This window comes from Paramacrobiotus metropolitanus, unplaced genomic scaffold, assembly GCF_019649055.1.
Source record: "Paramacrobiotus metropolitanus isolate TYO unplaced genomic scaffold, Prichtersi_v1.0 Parri_scaffold0000055, whole genome shotgun sequence".
Classification (NCBI taxonomy): domain Eukaryota; kingdom Metazoa; phylum Tardigrada; class Eutardigrada; order Parachela; family Macrobiotidae; genus Paramacrobiotus; species Paramacrobiotus metropolitanus.
The window spans coordinates 119,336-142,001 of NW_026570275.1; the positions used below are offsets into that span (position 1 = coordinate 119,336).

At 42.3% G+C, this 22,666-nt stretch overlaps 4 protein-coding genes across 10 annotated transcripts in view; 2 read left to right on the forward strand and 2 right to left on the reverse strand.

Moving 5' to 3' along the window:
- The first annotated feature begins 3,392 nt into the window (after window positions 1–3,392).
- LOC129592736 (uncharacterized) lies at window positions 3,393–5,765 on the forward strand. The gene is made up of 4 exons (XM_055488842.1): window positions 3,393–3,601; window positions 3,686–3,889; window positions 4,333–5,218; window positions 5,337–5,765. The coding sequence occupies exons 2-4, from the start codon at window positions 3,686–3,688 to the stop codon at window positions 5,414–5,416; spliced, it is 1,170 nt and encodes a 389-aa protein (XP_055344817.1). The 5' UTR covers window positions 3,393–3,601; the 3' UTR covers window positions 5,417–5,765.
- A 234-nt stretch (window positions 5,766–5,999) lies between these two features.
- LOC129592769 (uncharacterized) overlaps window positions 6,000–22,666 on the reverse strand; it is a 32,164-nt gene continuing 15,497 nt past the window's right edge. Inside the window, exon 2 of the mRNA XM_055488892.1 lies at window positions 6,000–6,960. Coding sequence (XP_055344867.1) covers window positions 6,251–6,960 — 710 coding nt within the window. The 3' untranslated portion in view covers window positions 6,000–6,250. The remainder of the gene's footprint in view (window positions 6,961–22,666) is intronic.
- LOC129592764 (lysine-specific demethylase 4D-like) lies at window positions 7,595–12,041 on the reverse strand. Of its 5 annotated transcripts, none has more exons than XM_055488885.1 (5): window positions 10,977–12,041; window positions 10,626–10,915; window positions 8,403–9,134; window positions 8,157–8,313; window positions 7,595–8,093 (listed from the first exon to the last, which is right to left on the reverse strand). In XM_055488885.1, exons 2-5 carry the CDS (start codon window positions 10,641–10,643, stop codon window positions 7,870–7,872), a joined length of 1,131 nt encoding a protein of 376 aa, XP_055344860.1. In that variant the 5' UTR covers window positions 10,644–10,915; window positions 10,977–12,041; the 3' UTR covers window positions 7,595–7,869. The 5 variants fall into 5 exon arrangements, 4 of the variants coding, with proteins under 4 accessions (XP_055344860.1, XP_055344859.1, XP_055344858.1 ...); XM_055488884.1 differs by having other exon boundaries at window positions 8,403–10,267; XM_055488883.1 differs by having other exon boundaries at window positions 8,403–10,514.
- Window positions 15,956–17,705, forward strand: LOC129592767 (uncharacterized). 3 transcript variants are annotated; one of them, XM_055488890.1, is made up of 4 exons: window positions 15,956–16,582; window positions 16,683–16,907; window positions 17,070–17,165; window positions 17,232–17,705. In XM_055488890.1, the coding sequence occupies exons 1-4, from the start codon at window positions 16,039–16,041 to the stop codon at window positions 17,366–17,368; spliced, it is 1,002 nt and encodes a 333-aa protein (XP_055344865.1). In that variant the 5' UTR covers window positions 15,956–16,038; the 3' UTR covers window positions 17,369–17,705. The 3 variants fall into 3 exon arrangements, with proteins under 3 accessions (XP_055344865.1, XP_055344862.1, XP_055344863.1); XM_055488887.1 differs by having other exon boundaries at window positions 15,961–16,582; window positions 16,647–16,907; XM_055488888.1 differs by having other exon boundaries at window positions 15,961–16,582; window positions 16,647–16,907; window positions 17,073–17,165.

A 22,666-nucleotide genomic window follows, 5' to 3' on the forward strand; every position in this document is an offset into this window, starting at 1 on the left:
TGGTGCCAAGCAAGTCCAGAACACACCGGCGACAATGGAGTGGAACAGGAAAACAAAGCCGATCCATCCGTAAAACCCCAGAATAACCGGGCGCATCGATGCTCCCCACGATTCCACAGCTTTTACGAAGGTCCTCCGGAATCCGTTAATTCTCCCTTTGTAGGGATTCAAAGGGGCTTCCGTTTGGCTATATTCTTCCGGAGCCAGTGTTCCGTTTACCACGAGTTCGTTCCGCGGCATCACGGAGCCATTCCCAAAGTACGGTCAAAAGGGGAGCGCCGACCTGAATTTGCGAAAACGAAAAAGCAGGTCCGGTTTCACCAGCAGCAGACCAAGGGTGGCTAGCAGTGCCAACAGGATTCGTATCACTAGCAGATCCGTACCACCCACGTGTCGGTAGCATTTCCGGCTGAGAAAAAACAATTTCAAGTGGAAATGAACGGCGAGGACGAGCAGAGAGACAGACAGGGCAGTAGAGATGGGCGTACCAGGGTGTACCAGAGCGGACCGACCATAAACTGCAATGTACAACTGATGTCTTGCATGGATGACTTTTCTTTTCTAACCAAAGCGTTCCTATGCCTAGTATAGCTGCCCGCTATAATCTTACTCGCGCAAATAGAGAACACCACATTAATGCCTAATAATATGGAGCATATGTTTTCTGTCTCGTTAACAAGGAGGTACAAATGCAAACAATCATACAGTGCAACTCACCAAATGCAGCAAAGGGAACATACAATCATGTACTGAATTAACCTGAAGGCCAGAAACGTGCAGTATAGCATACGGGCCGATACGACCATGCGCTATTAAATTTTAATACGAACACCAATTTATAAATCACAAATACGGCAGCAATAGCGATTTCGTGTTTTTGTCAAACGCTTCTTCAGTTATTTTTGTCGTGAAAAGGTTTAAAATAAAAAAATAAAACCTTATGCATCTTTCGTAATACGTAGAAGTATATTAACTGCCAATCAATGGAATTTCCACTTGTCTTTTAACTGAATCTTTGGGAAACACTATAATGTTGAAATAATACTAAATATGAAGGTTTTTACTACTTTTTTCACTTTGCAAAATTCAACTTACGTTCGCAAATCAGTGTAGTTATGGCATTGGCAGTAGCAACGGCCGCATTGATCCCTCCAATAACCAGGAAGATTTTGGTCAGAGTAAATTTACCGAGAGAACGCGACGCTTTCAAGGGAGTCATGCAGGTATAGACGGACCTTCGATATCACAGCAGAAATCGAATGCTCGAGTGAAACAACGCCAGATTTAAAAAATATTGTACCAGCTGTGCAAACGCGCGTGTTACGATCGGCAATCAAATCCGAGTGATGCTGCGCCGATTGCGTGTTTGTTGTCTATCGTGCTTATATATTATACCATCGAAGGGCTCTTGACTGTGTAAACCGGTTTGTAACAGCACCGTGTTGTTCAACCAGTTTACGCTTGTAAAAGAATAATGCCGTGTAACGGTTGTGAATCATCCGAAATTAAAGTAGAGACACCGTGTACTGCCAATATCACTGACATCATTGTGATCATGGGCCATTGGATGCGAGTTAAGACACCGGCGATTGCTTGGGTTAACGAGCGAGAATTTACGCGCGCATGATCTCATGCGACCACCACTTTGTCTACAAACTGGTAATGATCGTATTACGAAAGTGGCGGAGACTCGGTGTGGAGTGTGAACATACCTTGATCTTGATGATTCACGAGCGCACTTACGGAAAGATGTACATGTAAAAGCCATTACAGTGAACTGCTACGACATCTCCAGTAATGGTGCGATGCACTCTTGCTGCGGTTGCCAACTTGTAACTGAACGCTGAAATTAATTACCGAAAAAGTATCAAATAAATATAAAAAAAGAGCCAGCAAAACGTTTCCGGAACTTTTCGATGGTGCAGTGTGCCTTGCCGAGAATTGGGGCAGTTACATAAAATAAAATGAAAAATAATCTCGTACGCAATTTGCAGTTTATTTGCACTTCCGCTGTTCGCTTCCGCAGTGTTAAGTGTACCTGTTTATGGCGAAGCTTAAAAGAGTTTTAAACGTGACCTTTTATTATATTATAGTCAAAAGCCAGACGCTTGTTAGGGGGGCAGGATAGTGGGGTTAATTAGTTACATATAACTGCCCCTTTGAAAATTCACAAACTACCACTTCCTTTCGGGCGATTTCGCAACGTGTTGCATGGTTTCAACGGGATTAGGCGTCTGCGGCTTGACATGGTTGCTTGATTCCCAACAGACATAAGAAATTGGAATCAATGCAGACAGTATCCAGTGTAACGTAACCATCTTTCTGATTACTGGACGTGGTCAGTGCTTTGTATGCGCTTAAACGATATTAGGCCGAATTTGAACGCATCATGGGGCATTCTGCCCTACTACAGTAATAAGGGTAATAAGGATGTTGTGTTATACGTATAAACTACCTTCTCTGCTACAGCCGTTGCCGTATAGGTTTCGAAACTCTGACAAAAAGACCCGGATATTTTCTCTGGCAGACACCACTTCTTCGATGTTTCACGGCCGGAACTCGGCTTCGGGGATTCGCTAGTCAGCGAAAACTTTGGATGTGATGTGTGGCTAAGCCGCATGTCTCGCTGTTTTGACACTAAGAATCAACGTCACTCTTCAGAATGTTATAAAAACTACCGTAATGGGTGTAAGGATATGCCAGCTATGACTCCGGATGTTGCTCTTTTTGCCTAACTATCCGCTCCGTATTATGCCCTCTCCGACCGTAATTTTCCCGGCACGTACCAAAGCTGATCTGATTGTAGATGCAGTTTGCCTGTAATATCGCTTACAGTACCCCAATTTGCATAGTACCACGTTTTAGTCACATATATGTATATATAATTGCACTTCCTGGTAGACCCGTCGTAAATGCGGCTGCTGTCGCTTTATGGGCGGTACGTTATCAGTTGACCTGGGCTCAAGCCAGTTAAAGTTCGGAGTACAGCAGTTCATGTATGGAACTACGGAATGTCACTTTCCACAGCCTCGTCCTCTGAAGCTCAAATTGTTAATTGTTACGGTTGGAAAAGTTTCGATTATTTCAAATTTATGATGTACCGATCTCTACCATATTATGTATTATAAGATTACAACTTTGGTAAGCTTGCATCGTTGTCATTGCCGGTACTCGGACCTTACTCCCAATCATGTTTGTACAACGTTCCACAGCATAGCACATACTTCATGATACATGAATATTTGTTTATTTACAATATGTGATCGCTGAGCTAGTTACAGAAAGCGGAAGATTGGTATCATAAGGTTAATCTGTCGCTGTAATCTGTAACGGCCCACATGATAACAGCATAATGTGCACCCTGAGAATTTTCTTGGTCAACAGCATTCAGTCATAACAAAGCCGGCTCTGCGGAAAACTGCAGGAAACGTTGACAGTAACCTGAATCAATTCCCAACTTACTATGTAAACCGTTAATTTATTTTTTTCGTGATTGTGCTGCCTATTCGTCAATCTTCTACGTTTCTGTACGGTGTCGCGGGGTAATCAGCTGCATGCTGTGGAGTCACGACAAATGTGCTGGTCATAATAAAACCACAAAGTATTTCGACTTCGGATTTTGGAAAAATTTTTTATCTCACTGTGACGATTGGCGTTGTACTTCAATGTAAACCACGTTATTCAGATGGACCCCGCGTCGGACTCAAGATTTTCCACAGATTGTGACTCAAATGGTGGGGCATGTATCAAAACAGCTGGGATATGGTGTCCATCTGCAGCTGACAGAATTTCGCACATCCATACGGAGGGAAAAACAGCGGTCAAACCGAAAATGACACTTGCCAGTTCACCGCTTACTTCACTGATACCGGAAATCGCACCTCACAAGGTTAAGTACAGATTACAGAACTGCAACTAGTGAGGTCCAGTCTGAAAATAAGGCTTTTAAAAACCGCGGAAATAATTACAGTAATTATACCGAATCAAACACTGCAAAGTGCTGTCATAAGTTTAAAGTCCTTTTTCCGATAGCCTTATATGATGGATGCAGCCATGCATGCACGCTTCACACTTTGACCCGCCGTTCATTTTTTATGGATAAAAAGCTTTGTTATTCGTTTTTCATTTCTCGATAGAAGGCTGCAGCCAGGCGTAAGTTGGTTTTAGAGAAACAAAATTGATATGCAGAATTCGTCGTATGTGTGACGATTTTGAGCTTTGTGAATTGTTTCTCGTGATGATAACGATTAACGATAAAGTAGCGACTTCTGGATACTGCCAGATAGTTTAGCAGATATTAAAGTTAAAGTTAATAAAAAAACTGCTTTTCAGTATTACGCCATGCAACGAGGACCAATAACGGCACACCAACCCGGCACCAGCAGCCCTTCGTCTCCGATTGCAGCTGAACGGTCTCCAAAAACGTGGACGAATGGCTTCGTGCACACCCAAATGCATCACTCCAACCATCATCTTTCGGGGACGCCACACCAAGTCCCCAAGCAGTCCAGGCACCAACAGCCCCTTCTACTTCATTATTCGGATCACCAGCACACCCGTACGCGAACCCGGTCGAGCTCTAATCGGCAGAATTTGGCTACAGATACACCCGCTTCTGGTCAAAATGGACAGGAAACACACCGAGAGAGATACGTTCATGATACCGAAGCTAACTGTGGCGTTCCCGTTACGGCTTCTGGATTTGGCAGTATCAGTAACTATTCCGTGAACCCTGTTGCGGCGTTCAACCACGGTTTAGCGTTGTACAGAAGTGACCATCTGGATCTCATACAACCACAAAATTCTGCGTGCCCATCGCAACTTGTTATCCGCCCGCCACCGGCAGTGGTAACGGCCTTTTTTCCGGCGGACGCTACTGCCGGATCCACCGTCTCCTCTGCCATGCAAACCGTACCCAGCACGCTATACGATTGGTCGCCCTACTATGGCTACGATTTCATCTGCATCTTCTGCCAGGAAACTGTGTCGAAACTAGGCAGGGTAACGTTTTCCAGTTCCCACCTTAAGCAGCATCTGAAGAGGAGTCGGTATTGTTATGGCAAGAATCTGCAGTTTTTGTGGGAAAAGTTCAGTCAAGGTGTGGAGGATGTCGATGATCCGCTGGTGAATGGGCAAGTGAAGCGCCAGTTAGTGTGTCTGAAATGTAAAACGGCTCGGAAGACCGATCGCTACAGACTGGCATCACCGGATCTTATCGGTGAGTTTTGCATAGTCACTTCCTCTGATTTTTAGTAATGGTTTATAACTCCGACTTGGAATCATAATTCACAGCCTACTGGTTACACTTTATCAGCAGTTGTTTTTTCATCTTGCAGCGCAACATATGCAGCGGTACCACGCCGAAATTCGACCGCTTCCTCTCATCGCAACGGAGCCGCAGGTTGGCGAAGATTAATTAAGCTGCATGAGGCCAGGTAATAAGTGTGTACACACTCGGGGATCAAGGCGGAATCAAGGCGGACAGCCACAGGACCGTGCCATGGCCATCCTGTGACGTGATGCTTTCCTGTTTCGACCATGTTTGGCCACTCGGCAGGTGGAGTTTGTAAATAGTCGAGAAACATTGTAAACTGTTGTCTAGCATCTGTCCTTTGGAATAAAACCATTTAAAACAATCTTTGATTGTCCATTGGCCCAAAACAATATCCTATAAAGTTTGCATTAATTTCCGGTTGCCCGGCTTATGCAAAAAAATTACAAGGATGCCACTTTAGTTCATTTTGGAATTTCAGCCGATGTTAATAAATGAACAGATGTTAGGTAACGCTGTACTACAAATTGTATTTGCACAGGTGACACAGACCATGACAGCAAAACCTTGCTGTCACGGTCCGGTCCGCTCAACTTGCGGTAACCCCGTGTCTTGTATCCGTTGTCATTAAATATGTATGCCGTAAATTACGTTGTAACATTTTACCGCTTGGAATGAAACAGTGTGTCACGACGTGAGCGTTGTGCTCTTTAATAATAATCGACTGAATAACTAGAAACACAAACACAAACAAGCAAGCTGGCACTGGTGAGGTTACCATGCATACCTCATGATACCTGCCTTTGGCGCAGTACTCGTTCGCTTCAGGGCAGTTTTTTAATGAATTACTTGGTTTTATGCAACACCAGCTCAAGCCCTAATTGCAGTTCACTCTGTGCAATAACTTAATTGTCCGCTTGTCAAATCTGTAGTACAATTGCAGCCTTGGACAAATTACGCTTTGTGCCAAGGTGGGTGCTAGATGCTAATGATCAAGTAGTAAATGGTGATCATCATATACAGCGCAAGTGCTCCCTTGTATGCAATCAAAACGATCAACAGGCAGGATCCCTTTGAACATTCGCCGCAGTTTTCACCAGTGGGAGCCAGTGCCGTTGAAGGATGGCTATCCAGCGTTTTGCCCATCTCCTCATCCGCAATTTCGTTGTAATCTTCACCGAAAGGAGCCATGCATGTCCAGAACACACCGGCAAGAATGGACTGGGAGAGGAATACCAAGCCGCTCAATCCGTAGAAACCCACAATAACGGAGCGCAACGACGCCGCTTTTGCGAAGGCGTTCCGGAATCTATTGATTATCTCTTCGTAATGGTCCTGCGTGGCTTTGGTTCGGCTACTTTCTTCCGGAGTCAGTGGTGCCCGTGTTCCGTTTTCCATGAATTTACTCCGGATTTGCGACATCACGGCAGTGATGTCCAAAGGGGAGCGCCGACCGGGGTTTCCGAATGCGAAGAGGAAGGTCCGCAGCACTAGCAGCAGACCAAGGGTGGCCAACACTGCCAACAGACCGCGTACCAGCAGCAAATCCGTACAACCCAAATGTCGGAGGCATTTCCAGCTGCGAAATGGCAGTTTCAATTGGAAATGAACAGCGAGGACGAGCAGCGCGCCAGACACGGCCGCAGAGATCGGTGTACCGTGGTGTACCAGAGTGGACGGACCATAACCTGCAATGTAAAAATCGATGTATTGCAGATGCACAAAATAAATATTGTACAGATGAATTTTTTAAAAAAAGTGTTCCTCTGCTTGGTAGTTGGTATATAAATGATGAAGAGAGCGCTGTTTTGGCGAACGACGCCCCCCCACCCCCCGACATGCGCAGGCGGGTGACGATTGAAAAAATGCATCCATACGGGCGAGTGACGCCGGAGAAAAACGTACAACGAGCGAGGGGCTGACCATACGTAGCGTAAAACAGGCTATAGTACACTATGCATGAAAAAGTCTGTATGAATATAAATGACTACTGAGTGTGAAATATGAGTTGCCTTCACATTCCCCTTCCATCCTCCGTATTTAGGCAACAGTAAACTGATTTGCCTTCGCATTCTACCTTTTAAAAGATGACCATAGGTAGTGTTCAAGATGACCATAAGTAAAAGCCGCCCATAGGTAGTGTTCTATATGACCATAAGTAAAGGTGACCATAGGTAGTACAATAAATGACTATAAGTAAGATCTGAACATAGGTAGTAATGTAGATAACCATAAGCAAGTTCCTTACAGACGGTTCGTTCGGCTTGATGCGGCTGACCATACGCAGAAGTCGTAACCATACTGAACAATGCAGATGACCATACATTTTATCGTAAATGACGAAGTACCACACTCCACTCTACATATCTGATTTGATTGAAACAAGAATCCACGTAGCATAAACAAACAGCAAAAATCAAAATCGAGCAAGCACGGATAATATAAAGGGCGTAATAATAGGTAAGTTGTCTGTAAAGTTAAAGTGGAAAAAAAGGGGTTAAAAAAGGCACAAAATACCAAAGAAAATCGAAAAAAGTGACCGCCTTAGCAGCAAAAAGAAATACGAAACACATCAATGACAAAAATACCGCGATCTTTCACTCTGCATCGTTAAAATAGCAATGAGGCCACGTCCAGAATGACTTCCGCTTCTTTCCTTTTTCGGATGATTGGTACCGCGAGCCAGCCTTAAACCCTTCGTGAACGAGCGGCATTCGTTTACCTAGGCGCGTGGCCAGAGCAACGTCATCCAGACTGGTAGGCATACGGATGGTCTGCAAGTGCTCGCGGAACTTGCGCGCTGCTTGGAACGGTCGAATCGCTAAAATTAAATAAGGTATTATTGATTGTAGTTAATTATTTTGTTTAAGATTCATTTACTTACATTTTTCATCAGATGGATCATAAACGATATTTTCATGGATCCACTGATCCACGACATCAGTCGAAATCGGGGGCTCGTGAATTTGACCTTGCATTAATGATGCGTCCTGACGGCGCTGAGAGACCGGCAGGAACTGTTCTAGTTTCCATTCACCTTTCTTAAAAAACAATGTTTCAAAATATTTAAAAAAACAACATTTGATATAAGAAAGCTCAAAGGTAGTTAACATTCACAAATTTAACTTACTCGGCGCAAGTAGGCGTAATTAACATCGACATCGAAATTCGACCGCTTCTTGAGATACTTCCGGATTTTTTCGAGTTCGGGTGTGACATCAGTTTCTGGATCACACTTACAAATAACCGACTCGGCAAATGCCGGTATCCAAGCCGGTGTGGTGATCGCCGTTGCGGTATTAACACAATATCCTGAATTAATCCCACTATGGTAAGCTCCGTAAGCGCTTATTATCAAGTCTCCCGGCTCCTGATCAATTTCATCGACAAGAATGTCCTCATCACGGAGATTATCTGGTTCAACGATAAAGTTCAGGTGGCTCACGGCACCACCACAAACCTGGAACTCTTCGGGGAAGGTTTTATACAGGTAATTATCGAAAGCCCACTTGCAGCGAGGGGGGGTAATACGCCAACGCTTAGCCTTGCCGACATGATGCATATTCAAGAAGGCACAATTGGCCACCTCTACATGATACCCAAAAAAGGTCTCGGGGGCACCGAGGAAACCGGTGGAGGTGTTAAACCCGGGAATGTCCACTCCAGATTCACGGAGAATGTCCTTGAACGAGTTAAAGTCGAAGAACTCCATTGTTTGTAGACCGTCCAATTCAGGGATGTGGATGTCCGCAGCATACCATTTTCCACTGTCAGCGAGCTCCTCAAAACTTAAGTTAAGAGAGCTTTCCCCCCGGCTTGCGTCGCGATAATCCTGGTATGTTATAACTCCTTCTTCTTGCACCTGTGAGTAGTAGCAGCCGGAAACTCGCTCATGTAAGATAGATCTTTTTGCATTTAATTCTCGAACTGCGGAGATTTGCGGGACACGTGTTCGGCAGTTTGGGGGTATATTAAGCACAACATAACCAGGTTTCTCAACCTGGTGTTCCAAACACTCATGGATTATTTGCCCGATGCGAGGCATTTCGCTAACTGTAATGTACCGCTTACGACATCTGGTCTTGGTCGACGCCATTTCAAAATTTTTTAAAAATAAAGTAATGCAACAGTAATCATCTGATCGGTAAAAATAATCTTCATCTGTATGTCAACGAAAAGCCCGCCGTTTCCATGGTGCGAGCATCCGCGTTTGACAGCTAGCTAACGATGCTCTAAACAATGATGGCACTGAAGTATTGTTATACGCAACTGGAAAACAGTCAGAGAGAATTCGCAGTAGCGTAATAACTCTCTGGCTGATAAAGCTCCCCGGATCAATACTACGATTATTTCAAGAAGTATAAGGAGAAGAGGGCAACTGCTGCACCGGCTCGTCGGTTAATAGGTCAAACCTGATGGCTAGGAAAGTTTCTTTCAAGCTATATATAGATGATAACGCGACAACAGAACGCTCCTTTCGAAGTAATATAATTATTAAATGCAAATCAAATACTTCTTTAATGAGGTTTATGATCATGCAAGCGATGATCGGATCCCACACTATGCTTCTAAAACAATTCTACAAGCGTAACTTTCAGGTACTTTTACTGCATTTACTTCTTGATTACGGTACACAGGACTTCCATAAAGAACACAAAGCCACGAGCCCTGGGTAATCAGCGGTCCAGAAAAACATCTTAAAACGCAGCACATAAAACTGAAAAACTGCTCAGCAAACTGAGTTTTGTCTCTATAATGGATAAACCCGCGATCGAAAATATGAAAAAACTGTTAAGCAATCGAATTTCGTCTCTACATGGAATAAAACCACGATCTAGTCAGGATCGCGTCCAATAAAGAGAAGGAAATGAAGGAGCAGGAAAGCGAAAAGCAGTGTGTCATTGAGAGCTCCGGCTAGCGGAAGGCCGGCGAGGAGGAGACAGTATCGATGACGTCGGTAAAGACCAACGGCACGGCGCTGCACCCCCAGATATGCTGAAGATTAACCGACAAATTCAATATTATATTTTAATTAATATTTTGAGTGTGCCAACAAAAATCCCGCAACCAAAAAACTGCTGGTATTTTATAAATTTTGTTGGCACTGAATGGAGCAGTGCAGTTAAAATAGATGGAGAAGATGATCTCGACACTCTAGGTAAGGAAATAAAGATGATTTATATGTTAATTGCATTCCGCGCGGTATTACTTCAGCAATCTACGGAGTGAACGACTTCAACACCTGCAGCCGAACAGTTACTTGACATAATCTGTTACGTATTCGCACACTGCTGATCATACTCGGCATAATTATCATTTAATTAGATATGACTAGTTCCTGCAAATGGCATACCGGAAATTGGCAGCGCATCGATTGCCATAGGTGTTCCCATCGCTGCTACGCACGGATGCCCATTCCATAGTGCAGATCACTGCTGCTCAGAACGGACCGTGGTGTGCCGCTGCTACGCCAAGAACCACATTAACTCGATCACTAAGCATAACATCCGGTGACCTTTTTGAAGGGTCTCCGAACCGGCGAGTGGTTATTGTAGGTCTCCCCATTGCGGGCGCACACGGGCGTATATTCCATGGTGCAAATAACAGCTTTCCGGCATCCACCATCATGAACAATTGCTGCTTCTACAGGAAATCGTCTTTTTACCAACAGATTACTTATTGAATTTGCCAAGGATTACTGCACCCGTAGCACAGCAGTGCATCGATTGCCGTAAGTGTTTCCAGCGCTACCGCATACGGGTGCATACACCATAGTCCATGGTGCACATAACCGCCCCGGGGCTCCAGTGTGGGCTACCGGCACGCCTTGAGCTCGATCTTCCCGGTATTATCGGCGAATTAATACCCGTATCAAGGCGGCAGTAGATGCAGCCGCCGACATGTACTCGTATGTTTCTCGTAAGTACAACTTATAAGCGACTTACCGAAGTATTTCTCATCGTCGTAGTCGTCTTCATCGCTCAGATTCTGCCGCGCCAGCTCCTACTCCAGATTGGCCAGATTCAGCTCCACCGGAACGCTAGCCGACTTCTGTTCGCCACTGTTGACCACAGCTGTGGGCACGCGACCCAGGAGAGTACTGTAGGGTATAGAAAGCGCTCCTGGGCTGTACGTTACTGCAGTGACCTCGTGTGCTACGCTTACTCTTAATCATGGCGTAGAAGGTTCAGCAGATATGCGTACTTTAATAACCGGATGTGGTAAGTATTATCTGTTTATACTGTATTCACAGCAATATACTCGTATATGCAAACCAATCGTGCAACGTAATTGTCGTATCGCAACGCCAAAAATGCTTTGGGATAGCTCGAAAGTGGAAAATATGCCGGGTTTATGAGAGTCCGATAGATTGTACCTTGTACATTGTACCAGACCAATCCCGTTAAGTGAACTGACCTTGGCATCCGACCTGGCGGTCGGTGCTGTAGGTGGTCCCGTCCACACCACAGACTGGTCGCCACATACTGGTAGCCGGCAACAGACACATCAGCTTGGCCTGCACTTCAGCAACAACGTTATTACTGTACAATTTTGGAATAAAAAACCTGATGCTAGCTGGTTTAAATGTTATGTTATCAATATTACAAGTACAATGGGCGCGCGCACAGTCCCGCAGCCGCATCTCAGCTTATGTGTGGTACATACATTACTTAGCGACCACCGCCACTACCAGAGAAAGTGCCAGAACAATTAGAGCGCCTGCCATTTTTGTCAGGTAATTAGTAATTTTGAGTCTGCGCCCGGAAGTTAGAACTAAATCAGATGATATAGCTTACAAGAGAAGTGGCTGGTTTATAAAGCAATCAAGGTATAGTGAGAGCCATAATTAACCATCTCCATTTTCTCCACCAAGACGATAAACGCCGGACGATAAGTTTGTGCCAGAGACAATGACGCGGTGTTACGCTGGCTATTTCAGCGTTAAGAATAAATATGATACAGCTACCTTTACATTTTTCGATAAATAGCGGTTTCCGTGCACCTCTTCAACCAGACCTATTTCCTTCTTATGGCGGCTTTATGCATTAAACAGCAGAATTAGTATTGGTTACATAGTACACTAATGAAGATAATGATGAGATTTATTCTGCAATTAAAATGACAATTTAGCCGTGTGATAAACGTGCCATAATTCCCGGGATATGCCTTTATGATATCAGCTGTTTTTATTGAGAACGTGATCTCCTGCATTTGATAAGGTACCTGTCATGCGCGCCCGCAGAAGCGTGAATCAGTCAGGCATATGGAACTGCGGGCGGATTGATGGTTGTTACCTTATCAAGAATGCCGTTCTAAAAATACATGCTGCTTCCGCCGGTAGACGGCCCAGCTTCTGCATTAAACTGTCGCACATTTCGTCGCCGGTGCCTGTGATCAGTGCCTTACAATAATACGCCGTCTACGTTTTACAGTAAGGTTCAGCATTATCTATTAGATCCCGTAAATTATCACCCCACTAGTAAATCTCGTGTAGTATTCATTAACGTGCAGCATGCAAACATCAAGCGTACAGTAAATTAAGCACACTCTATTACGTATATACGTACTCGTACATTGTTGCACCTGGTGCATCGGCGTGTATTCGCTCTTTGTGCACTACAGTGCAGTACGTACTGGGGCTATCACAAAATATTATTAGAGCATAAGAGCAGATAATACTTTCTTTACACAAGCAAGCGCGGGGAAAAACATTGCTTCAATATGTGAGAGGAATGATACGTGCGTACGTACCGCTGCATCGATAACAATAATTTAGAATATTATCACATCCATAATTCAAGATTACGCACATCCAACCTGAGTCAAAAACTATCAATTACGAAAATCGTAATTCATAAAAATAATTATAACGACAAAGTGGAACCTGTAAACATAGGTATATTTTTAATTATTAAACCACCGCATTACGATAATCGGAACACTAAACACGGTACAAATCACCTTACGTACAGTACAAACCGTAGATAGTATGGCAACACCGAGTAATTCGATTTTTATTTGAAAGAAGTAAATTAATATTACGTGCACAAATTACGGATATTCAAAACTTACTAAAACATAAATAAAGTACTTAAAAAGTAAGATAAAACCATTTTTTAAATACTTATATCAACACGACTTACACTTTACTTTCCGGTAGAGATAAAACCGATACAAGCAGATTAGCGGTTAATGACAAATTTCCGTGCGGTTGTATCGTCCTGGTGCTTTCCATTGAACCCGACTGGTGTAAATCGGTAGAGGCGCCAACTTCATCACAGGCGCCAGCTGTTGACAAGCTGTTAAGCGATGCAGAAAAAAACTAGCAAATGAGGAGTTAGGAATGGCGATTATTTTGCTGTTCCCACGCATCCTTATCAGTAGAAGCGTACCATAGTTACAAAAAGAAAAAGGAAACAGAGAAAACACCGATTCTTCAATAGACATGACTCGTGAATTACAAGCACTGGCTACAATTTTTATCTTTGATTGTCACTGAAAGAAATTTAAATGTTGTGGCACTGATGGACTGAACTATTTCCCCAAGCTGAAAATTGCTAACTGCTTCAGGATAATTTCTTCTGGTGCATTTCGGTTTCCTTATTGAAATTTTGGTCGTTTAATTATTGTTTTTTGCGCACGCCAACATGTGGCTCGGACTTTGTGTGATCGTTTTAGCAGCTACTTTGTCAGCTGCAAATTCTGTACAATGCCCGCGATTCTGCATTTGTACTGCAGCCCTATGGAAATGTAATGACCACCGCCTGACGACATGGCCCTTGGACAACCAGCCGAAAGATATAGTTTCCGGTGTTCGCATTCTGGACATGAGCAAATCCGGCGTTTATGTGCTGCCCAACTGGCGTCCGACTTTAAATTTTCCGGATTTGCAAGTCATTGTTCTTTCCGGCACGACCTTTGACGGACACCGTTGCCGAGAACTGGAGTGTATTGAGCAACTCGGTGTTAGGGTCATCTCTCGCTGCGGCGCAGGTACGTAACATGTAGTTACCATAGGTAAACGTACGTTAGACCACAGATAAAAGAATGGTTTGATTCTATGTAAAACTAAAAGTCTGTTAGACTATAGGTAAAATTACGGTTGACCATATGAAAAACTACGACCGACAATATTTAAAACTATTACTGCCGCCGCATATTTGCTCGTTCAAAATGCTGTTCCAAAAGTAGATTTATTAATAACTGAAATTAATTTCTTGTATCGACGCTGGTACGTATCACGAGGTGACAATAGGTACGAGTACGTTAGACCATAGGTAAAAGTATGGCTGATTTTATTAAAACTAAAAGTATGGTGTGCTATAGGTAAAATTACCGTTGACCATATGTAAGACTACAATCGGTAATATTTAAAACTATTACTACTACCGCAAATTGGATCCTTGAAAATGATGTTCCCAAGGTAGATTTTATTTATTACTGAATTTCGTTTTTTGTATCGGCGCTGGTACGTATCACGAGGTGACCATAGGAACAAGTACGTTAGACCATAGGTGAAAGTACGGCTGATTCTATGTAAAACTAAAAGTATGTTAGACTATAGGTTAAATTACGGTTGACCATATGTAAAACTACAACGGACAATATTTAAAACTATTACTGCTGCCGCACATTGGCTCGTTGAAAATGCTGTTCCCAAGGTAGATTTTATTTATTACTGAATTTCATTTTTCGTATCGGCGCTGGTGACCATAGGTACGAGTACGTTAGACCATAGATGAAAGTATGGCTGCCTCTATGTAAAACTAAAAGTATGTTAGGCTATAGGTGAAATTACGGTTGACCATACGTAAAACTACGACCGACAACGTTTAAAACTATTACCTCTGCCGCACTATTGCTCGTTAAAAATACCTTTTCTAAAGTAGGTTTTTTGCTGACTGAATTTCAATTTTTTATTCGTTAATCCAGAAGGACAAAACTAAGAGTCGAAGAAAATGTTGATGATCGGACAACCATAAGTAAACTACGACTAACTATAGGCAAGAGTGCGGATTAACCGCAGGTAGGTGTTAATCAACCAGGTTAATGCCAATAAAAAATAAAGCGTTAAAATTAATATTGAATAAAAAATCTGGTTATATGCAAGGACGAATAACGGAATTATTTTCTATGATAATAGGTACGATTTTCTGATTGTGTATTTACAAACAGTATTTAAAGAGGATTGATCTTGAAAGATCAGTTTTTAACTTGCAGATTTACGTAAAGGCTGCTCGCACGCACCATGCTGTCACTGGATGGATCTGCCACCCATTTTCCCACCATGGATTAGCGCGACCACACCCTACGAAACACATACGGTTCCACTTCATTGGTCTTCCACGCAGGCGGCTGTCGATGTCTCGACACATGATACTAGTTCTACTACTGATGGTAAGGACGATTATTCCAGTACAGTTCAAAGTACGATCAGTGAAAGTCTGCCGGTAAAAGCTATGAGCGTGACAACGTCCACTGAACGTGTCGACTTTTATGATTCATCTGCAATTACTGATCCACAACCTCTGGACCCAGATCTGGTTACCGCTGAGTTATCTTTCGTAACCACTTACCATCCCACCGCTATTTCAGCAATATCCTCGTTATATACAGAGCCGTCTGTTTCCAATGGATATGCGGCTAATCACCCCGCGGTGACGTCTAGTTTAAACGTGTCGTAGCACCTGATTAAAGACATCGATAACGTGTCAGAAATCGATAACGATAAAAGTCAGTTTGAACAGACAGAAAAAGTTTACATAATGGAACGCGAGGAAAAATCCTCGTTTAGAATCGAGAGTGTGTCAAAAAATGTTAGTGCGAATTCCACGGTTATTAGTTTTATAAAAAATACGAGCAGTCAATTGATTCCGAATTATCTGCGACCGTCCCATTTTAATGAAACCGCGGAAGCTATTGCTGTGTCAACTTCGTCAGAATATAGCGCGGTATATCCTGAGAAAGCGCCAAAAAACGCGGGCCTTAATTTTACTGTACCTATTTCTTTCGATGAAGACAGCAATAAGTCGCTGGCATCAACCTCCGTTGATTTTGATTACAAGTTGTTTTTTGAATCGTCGAATTTATCTGGTCTTGTTTCATGGAGTCAGGAAAATACGTCGCAATTAGTAATGGATTTTGCTGATTTTATAATCAACGACACGGCGTATATATCAGTTGATTTTGCGGAGAATTCGCTTTTTAATTTTTCTTCTTCGTCTGATGTGGTGAATAATGAAAATGCAACTTTCATTCATGTGCATGATGATAATTCCACTGTGGGACGCGACATTAACAACGAGACGGGTGAGCAGTGCCACTGCCGCTTATTCTATACTCTGCTGTTAATATGAAAAACAATGCGTTGTAGTACACGTCTGCCCTCCATGCCCATCGTGTTTTACAGGGCAACCAACTCCGACACCTTTGGAATTTGGTGTAGGTGGTGTGGTCGGCGTCACAGTTGCTGTTATTGGATGCGTTTTAATTGGAGCTTTCCTGCTTTTCCGCAAGCGCGAGAAAATCCGCAGTTTTTTCCATCGGACGGCCGAACCTTCTGCCCCCGTTGAAGAAGACGCTCCTGACAATTTCAACAACGAAAATTATGTCGGCCCCGGCGAGCAACCCGAAGGTATGAAAAATGTTTTTGCCAAAAATCGCAGAAATTAAAATAGTGTAAAAATAGATAAGAACTGCGCTAACCAGACGAAAATTAAATTTATCTGTCTTAAGTCGTACCGATATGGATAAAAAATTATCAATCATACGTTCACATACATTTGTCTACCCTCAGCAGAGAACGGTGCCGCCAGCGGAAGTGAGTCCGTTAGCAACGGCAACATCGGCGACGATGAATTGTTTCTTAGCGCTGTTGATTTGGAAGATGAAGGTACAATCATATGTAATCTGCTCCGCTATCGTTTACCAGTGTAAAAATAATTTAAATAACTAACAGCGCGGATCGGTGATGGAGTCGTTCGCTCACAACCTGGACCCGCGAACGATGCGACTCTCCAACGTGTGGTCCCAGAGCGCCAACACACCGGAATTCCATCGCGGGATGGCTGCATATTCCGCCAGCGTCATTTATGACACTTTGGCCCGCGAAAATGAAGGCGCTGCTGCCAGTGGCATTCGGTTGTGGCGTAGTTGTGAGAGATTCAGACATGAAGAGAATTAACATTTTGCTTTGATTGCTATCTGCGTAACAGTGTAAATTCGCCAAGCCGGCGACGAGAATCATCTTGAAAAAAAATTTCTTGCTGTTTAAATGGATTATTTTAAAATTGCAATTGCTGTTTTTGCGTTCTGCTATCAATTCATTTGCTTACGTATTTGTTTTTTGACCGTATAGCCACATTTTATTTTGACCATATTGTAATTCTTCTGTTAATGGTGGTATGATTTTCTCCTATAATTCTGATTGTATTCTTGCGTTTTTTTAGCTTCTTTTAGTTTAGTTAGCTTTTTATAAAAATAAATTCCTTTCAAGCGCCCTTTACGTGCGATACCGTTGTATCTACAAGTTCAAAAATGAAAATATGTAATTATTAGTAAATCAGAGGTAGAAAAAGTTTAAGAAGATTGGTCTGAAAATATTGCTGAGTAATGTTTTTCCCATTGTACCGAACCTCAAAGAAATATTACCGAACATAGATTTAACCATACCGACCATATGATGTAATATTACTGACCATAAGATAGAATGTCCATTCAATTACCTCCAATAAGCGCCCGATTTCTTAAAATGTCTGCATTTTTATATCACACTGACAACATGGCAAAATAAAGACGACCATATGTGCTACGATAATTATGAATACCAGCCACCAGCACTCAAGTATCCTTAATATACCTATATATATATTACACTGACCATTGGACCACTGATGCTGACCATAGGAGCTACATGGTTACCTCGCGGGCGTACGTGGTGTTAGTAAACGCTGTGGTAGTTCGGCAAGGTAGAATGAACAGTAGCATGACCTGAGTGGTTTAATTTGTAAGTTAAAATATAATAATTATAAACCGGCAATCCCATGGTAACTGCAGTCCAAAACTTTTTCAAGTCCGATGTTTATTGTTTTATCAGGCTCATCTTAAACGTTAAGCACAGCCTTCATGCTTGGTAACGTAGACTTTTGAGTGACAAGCAAAACAGCACACACATAAACGGCGTCTTTTACGTACGATAATAGTCGCGCAACGGTTACAATGTTGACACTGCACATAAAATTTGAAATAATTTTTTAAAACCTGGTGAATTTGCCGAAAATGAAAATGACCATAAATTTCCAAACATGTATATTTATCGTAAACGTCTACCGATGAATTTCCGGTAACCGTATCGATATCTGCAGCACTTCCTGGCATGCAAATTGCAAACGTTCGTAAAGCGTAGCCGATGTAAACGTGAAGTGGAACCAGTTGCTGCTCCATAATGTTCCGAAAATGATAAAAATTTGTCAGACGCGTCTTTGCGGTATTGAAGTAGTGGTAATTTAACAGCGGAACCGGTAAAGGCTGTATAAAAGAACAAAAATGATATATAGTTTAACGAGCAAAAACTGTTTGAGACCGGTATTCTTACCAAGGTCAGTGTTAAATTGTGAAGGCTTGTGCCAGGTAGCGGCTCCTCACCGCAAAACAATATCGATTCTGTCGGCTCCGGTGATGTGTTTCGCGGCGTTCCACTTCCCAAGCGAATTGGCGCCATTTCAGCTACTGATAAAAGGCGGCAAATCCAAAATTTCCAATAATTGTTTATGATAATTATGCAATATAATAATTAGTAACTGTCGTGCAGAGTCGGCTTTAGCGTTGTTAACTGTCGACCCGGTTGAGGTGACTAATATTTCTTCGTTAGGAACACTGGCCTGATAATTAAAAATAGCGGGTTCTACCGAAAGAAGTTTTTTAAATTCAACATCAAACCCCAGTATGTTTGCCAAATTTTCCAAAAAATTAGGGTAAATTAAAGGGTGATCAAATGACGATTTTTCTAAACACTCGAGCAATCTAGAATGGTAATTTCTTAAAATAACGGCAAGCAATCTTTTTGCAGCGTCCTGTTTTGCAGTGTGTGGACTTCTACCAACACCTACCGCAAAGATATCTTCCACACTAATACCGGCACGCTGCTTGCAGATCGGTGGTTCGTTTTTGTTTCGAGGTATAGTTTTATATGTAACCTCAAATGCTAAAATTTTTCCGACAGCATTTGCAATGTTAGAAAAGTAGCGTCGAACCATTACTGTCAGAAAATGAGGAAACGATGCTCCACTCTGATTTCTAATATGCTTATAAACATTTTCTTCTGCACGGTAGCCGATGAGAAAAGATTTAATCATTTCTGCTACACAGCATGACTGCAGTGATATCTTGATTTCGTAGTTTATATAAGACCGAACGTTAGAAGTTATCAGACAGCTTACTTGGTTTTATCGAACAATATTCTCGGGCGCAGAGAACTTATAGCCTGTATGCATTAATGGTATAAAACTGACTTACTGGAATAACCATTTTTGCGAAGGAATTGATTTTGAGGTGAGTGCACTAGAAATGGTGAAGACAAGCGCAACAACTAAAATCTCGTCAGCGTCTGTAAATCGTCGCAAAGCGACTCTGTTACGCAGTTTATTTACGGACATTTCCTCCCCAGCTTATCTAGCCAATGAAATGGCGTTGTACCGCATAGCGAAGGATAGATCAAAAAATTTAAATTTAAGTTTTTCGAGAAAAGACGTAAAAGATTTTCTGGCGCAGCAAGATGTATATACGCTGCACCGTCCCTTACGAATAAAGTTTAAAAAATTAAAAAATTTCTGCGTAGGAGTGGACAACGTCTGGCATGCTGACCTTGTAGAAATGCAAAAGCTTAAGCGATTTAATCTTCGTTTTCGCTACATCTTGACTATGATCGATTGTGTCAGTCGCTTTGCATTTTCGCAACCTTTAAAAAATAAATCAGCCATTGCGGTTGCGGAAGCAATGGGTCGGCTTTTTGAAAAACGTCACCCCAGTGTTTTAGTGACTGATGCCGGGAAAGAGTTTGTCAATGAAAAATCGCGGGAGGTGTACGCAAAATATGGCATTTATCACCAGATATCAAGTTCTCGCCATAAAGCCGCCTTAGCTGAACGGTTTAACCGTACTCTAAAAATGATTATATTCAGGCATTTAACATTTACAAAAAATCCCAACTGGGAAAACGCCCTGCAAAATATTATTGAAAACTATAACAATCGTGTACATACCGGGCACAAAAAAAAACCGAAAGAAATAACCCACATGAATCAAGCATCTTTATTTAAGCAAGGACAGGAGAAAAAGTTTATAAAGCTTCAGAAACCGGCATTTAAAATTGGTGATCGCGTTCGAATCAGTTTGAAAAAAAATTCCTTTTCTAAAGGTTACACAAGAAATTTTTCGGACGAATTATTTCAAATTTCTGAAATAATTTATGGACCGGTCATTACGTACCACATTGCCACAGCCGATAGCCGACAGGTACTGGTGCGTGATGGAAGTCGTGTGGCGCAATTTTATAAACAAGACTTAACTTTAGTCAGGTCAGCATTCTACTTTGTTATGTGTGTTGCGTAGTGCAAAGTTTTTCTTAAAATAGGTAAAAGCAATGGAGACCGGTTTCTACGTTCATCTTCACAGCGGAGCAAATCCTACCAATGAAGCACTCTCGATACGTAACACGGCTACTATGTTCTCAAGCAAACAAAACTATCCACCGCTGACGTTCCGAGAGCAAGAACAACAGTGGGAAGTTGCACTAGTGCGAATATTCTCGTCTGCTCAGTTAACACTTATTCCATTAGAGCAACGCCAACTTACATTGTTTGTTCACGGACAATTTCTTCATGGATTTATGACGCAATCTGATTTCCAGTCTACACCAGCGATCTTGGTTGATGGCGTACAACGAGAAATAACGCGTATTATGACTGCTTACCCTCAGTTTTCTAAGCCAAAGCTTGGATTAAAGGCAGGGAGGTTCGTTTTTGAGAGTGGGGATGAAGGAATACAGCTGGTCAATAGAGGAAATCTTTTAACGATAGCTCTGGGATTACCAAGAGAAGAGGGTGATCCCACACCCGTTCAGGCAGTTGCTAATTCTTTTGTTCCAGACCAAAATTTCCGTATGCATCGAGATACGACCACCCTTCGGAATAAAAATGTGGTAGATAACACAAGGGGGAGAGGGCAGGTTATCTTTTCAATGAGTCATTTAATGTCTTCTTATGGTAATTTATCCGATAAAATTATTGGCATGGCCACTGTAGATCAACTTCTGAAAGGATATGAGCCGTACCATCTTGCGTACTTCCCAGTTCAGAACTGGTTTTTTTCAGCCAACCCGTTGTTTATCATTCAGTCTGACTGGAAAATGCTTTGGGGCGAAGACGTTTTGGGAGAAACCACGGTGACCTTGCATTATCGCAAATGCAAATCAAGCGATGGATTTAAAGACAGATTTTACGCCTACTGAGTTTGCAAGATTTTTAACCTGTGTAAGAATCATTCATAATTCTTATCAGACACTGCAATCACAATAAATTATATCGAGCTTTCGCTTTGCGGTTCTATTAAAGTAGCGGTTTAGTATATAAGGCATGGCGCAGTGAACGGATAAATACATAAAAGTGCAGTTTTGATTTTATCTTTCGAAAACGGCTTACCGAAAGAAGAAAAAGGCTGCAAAGAGGCGATTAATAAAGCGTACCACGGTACAAACTGTCTTTGTTGGACGTAAATCTAGACGGAAGAGTAGAAAGCGCAAACGTTCAATTCGTACTGGATTGTTTAAGAAGATGATTCGGGGTAAATCACTTGCTTCAGTTATTTAATCGGAAAAATGTCTACAAAAAATCAATCAACTGTGGAAAAATTTCCTGATGAGTTGCAACTTTTTGACCCACCAATATCACAATCCATAATAGAAGAAAGTTATAAAACGGAAGTATTACCGATAAATCAGATAGTTAACAATTCTGATGTAATAGAATTTCTCCTTCCGCCTACTGAGAACTACTTAGACCTGGCTGACGTCTTGCTGTATATGCGCTGCCAAATTTTAGAAAACGATAAATCCAGGCCACTAGGCTTGATAAAAGCTAAAACGACTTCCATCAAAAGAACACTTTCAGGTACAGAGATCGCAAGTCAAAATACAAACGATGCCGTTCAACCAGGAAGTAATGGTTCTGCGGCAAGTAATTCAGGAGGTCGAATACTGCCCAACACACGTAATCCACCAAACAACAGCAACCAACCACCTGCAAACGTAGATTACACAATTGATCCTTTAGCGGATCCTCAGATCGCAGCTGCTTTAGCCAGCTTAGACCCTGCTGAGAGGGACCGATTATCAAAACA

Bases quoted from the DNA above. Each gene is read 5' to 3' on its own strand.
- LOC129592764 (XM_055488884.1), bottom strand. From the start codon at position 9,368: ATGGCGTCGACCAAGACCAGATGTCGTAAGCGGTACATTACAGTTAGC. The intron at 8,314-8,402 runs GTAAGTTAAATT...TTGTTTTTTAAG, and splicing joins ATTACGCCTACTTGCGCCGA to AAAGGTGAATGGAAACTAGA. The intron at 8,094-8,156 runs GTAAGTAAATGA...ATTTAATTTTAG, and splicing joins TGATCCATCTGATGAAAAAT to CGATTCGACCGTTCCAAGCA.
- LOC129592767 (XM_055488887.1), top strand. From the start codon at position 16,039: ATGGAACGCGAGGAAAAATCCTCGTTTAGAATCGAGAGTGTGTCAAAA. The intron at 16,583-16,646 runs GTGAGCAGTGCC...AATGCGTTGTAG, and splicing joins CGACATTAACAACGAGACGG to TACACGTCTGCCCTCCATGC. The intron at 16,908-17,069 runs GTATGAAAAATG...GTCTACCCTCAG, and splicing joins CCCCGGCGAGCAACCCGAAG to CAGAGAACGGTGCCGCCAGC.
- LOC129592736 (XM_055488842.1), top strand. From the start codon at position 3,686: ATGGACCCCGCGTCGGACTCAAGATTTTCCACAGATTGTGACTCAAAT. The intron at 3,890-4,332 runs GTTAAGTACAGA...ACTGCTTTTCAG, and splicing joins CGGAAATCGCACCTCACAAG to TATTACGCCATGCAACGAGG. The intron at 5,219-5,336 runs GTGAGTTTTGCA...TTCATCTTGCAG, and splicing joins GGCATCACCGGATCTTATCG to CGCAACATATGCAGCGGTAC.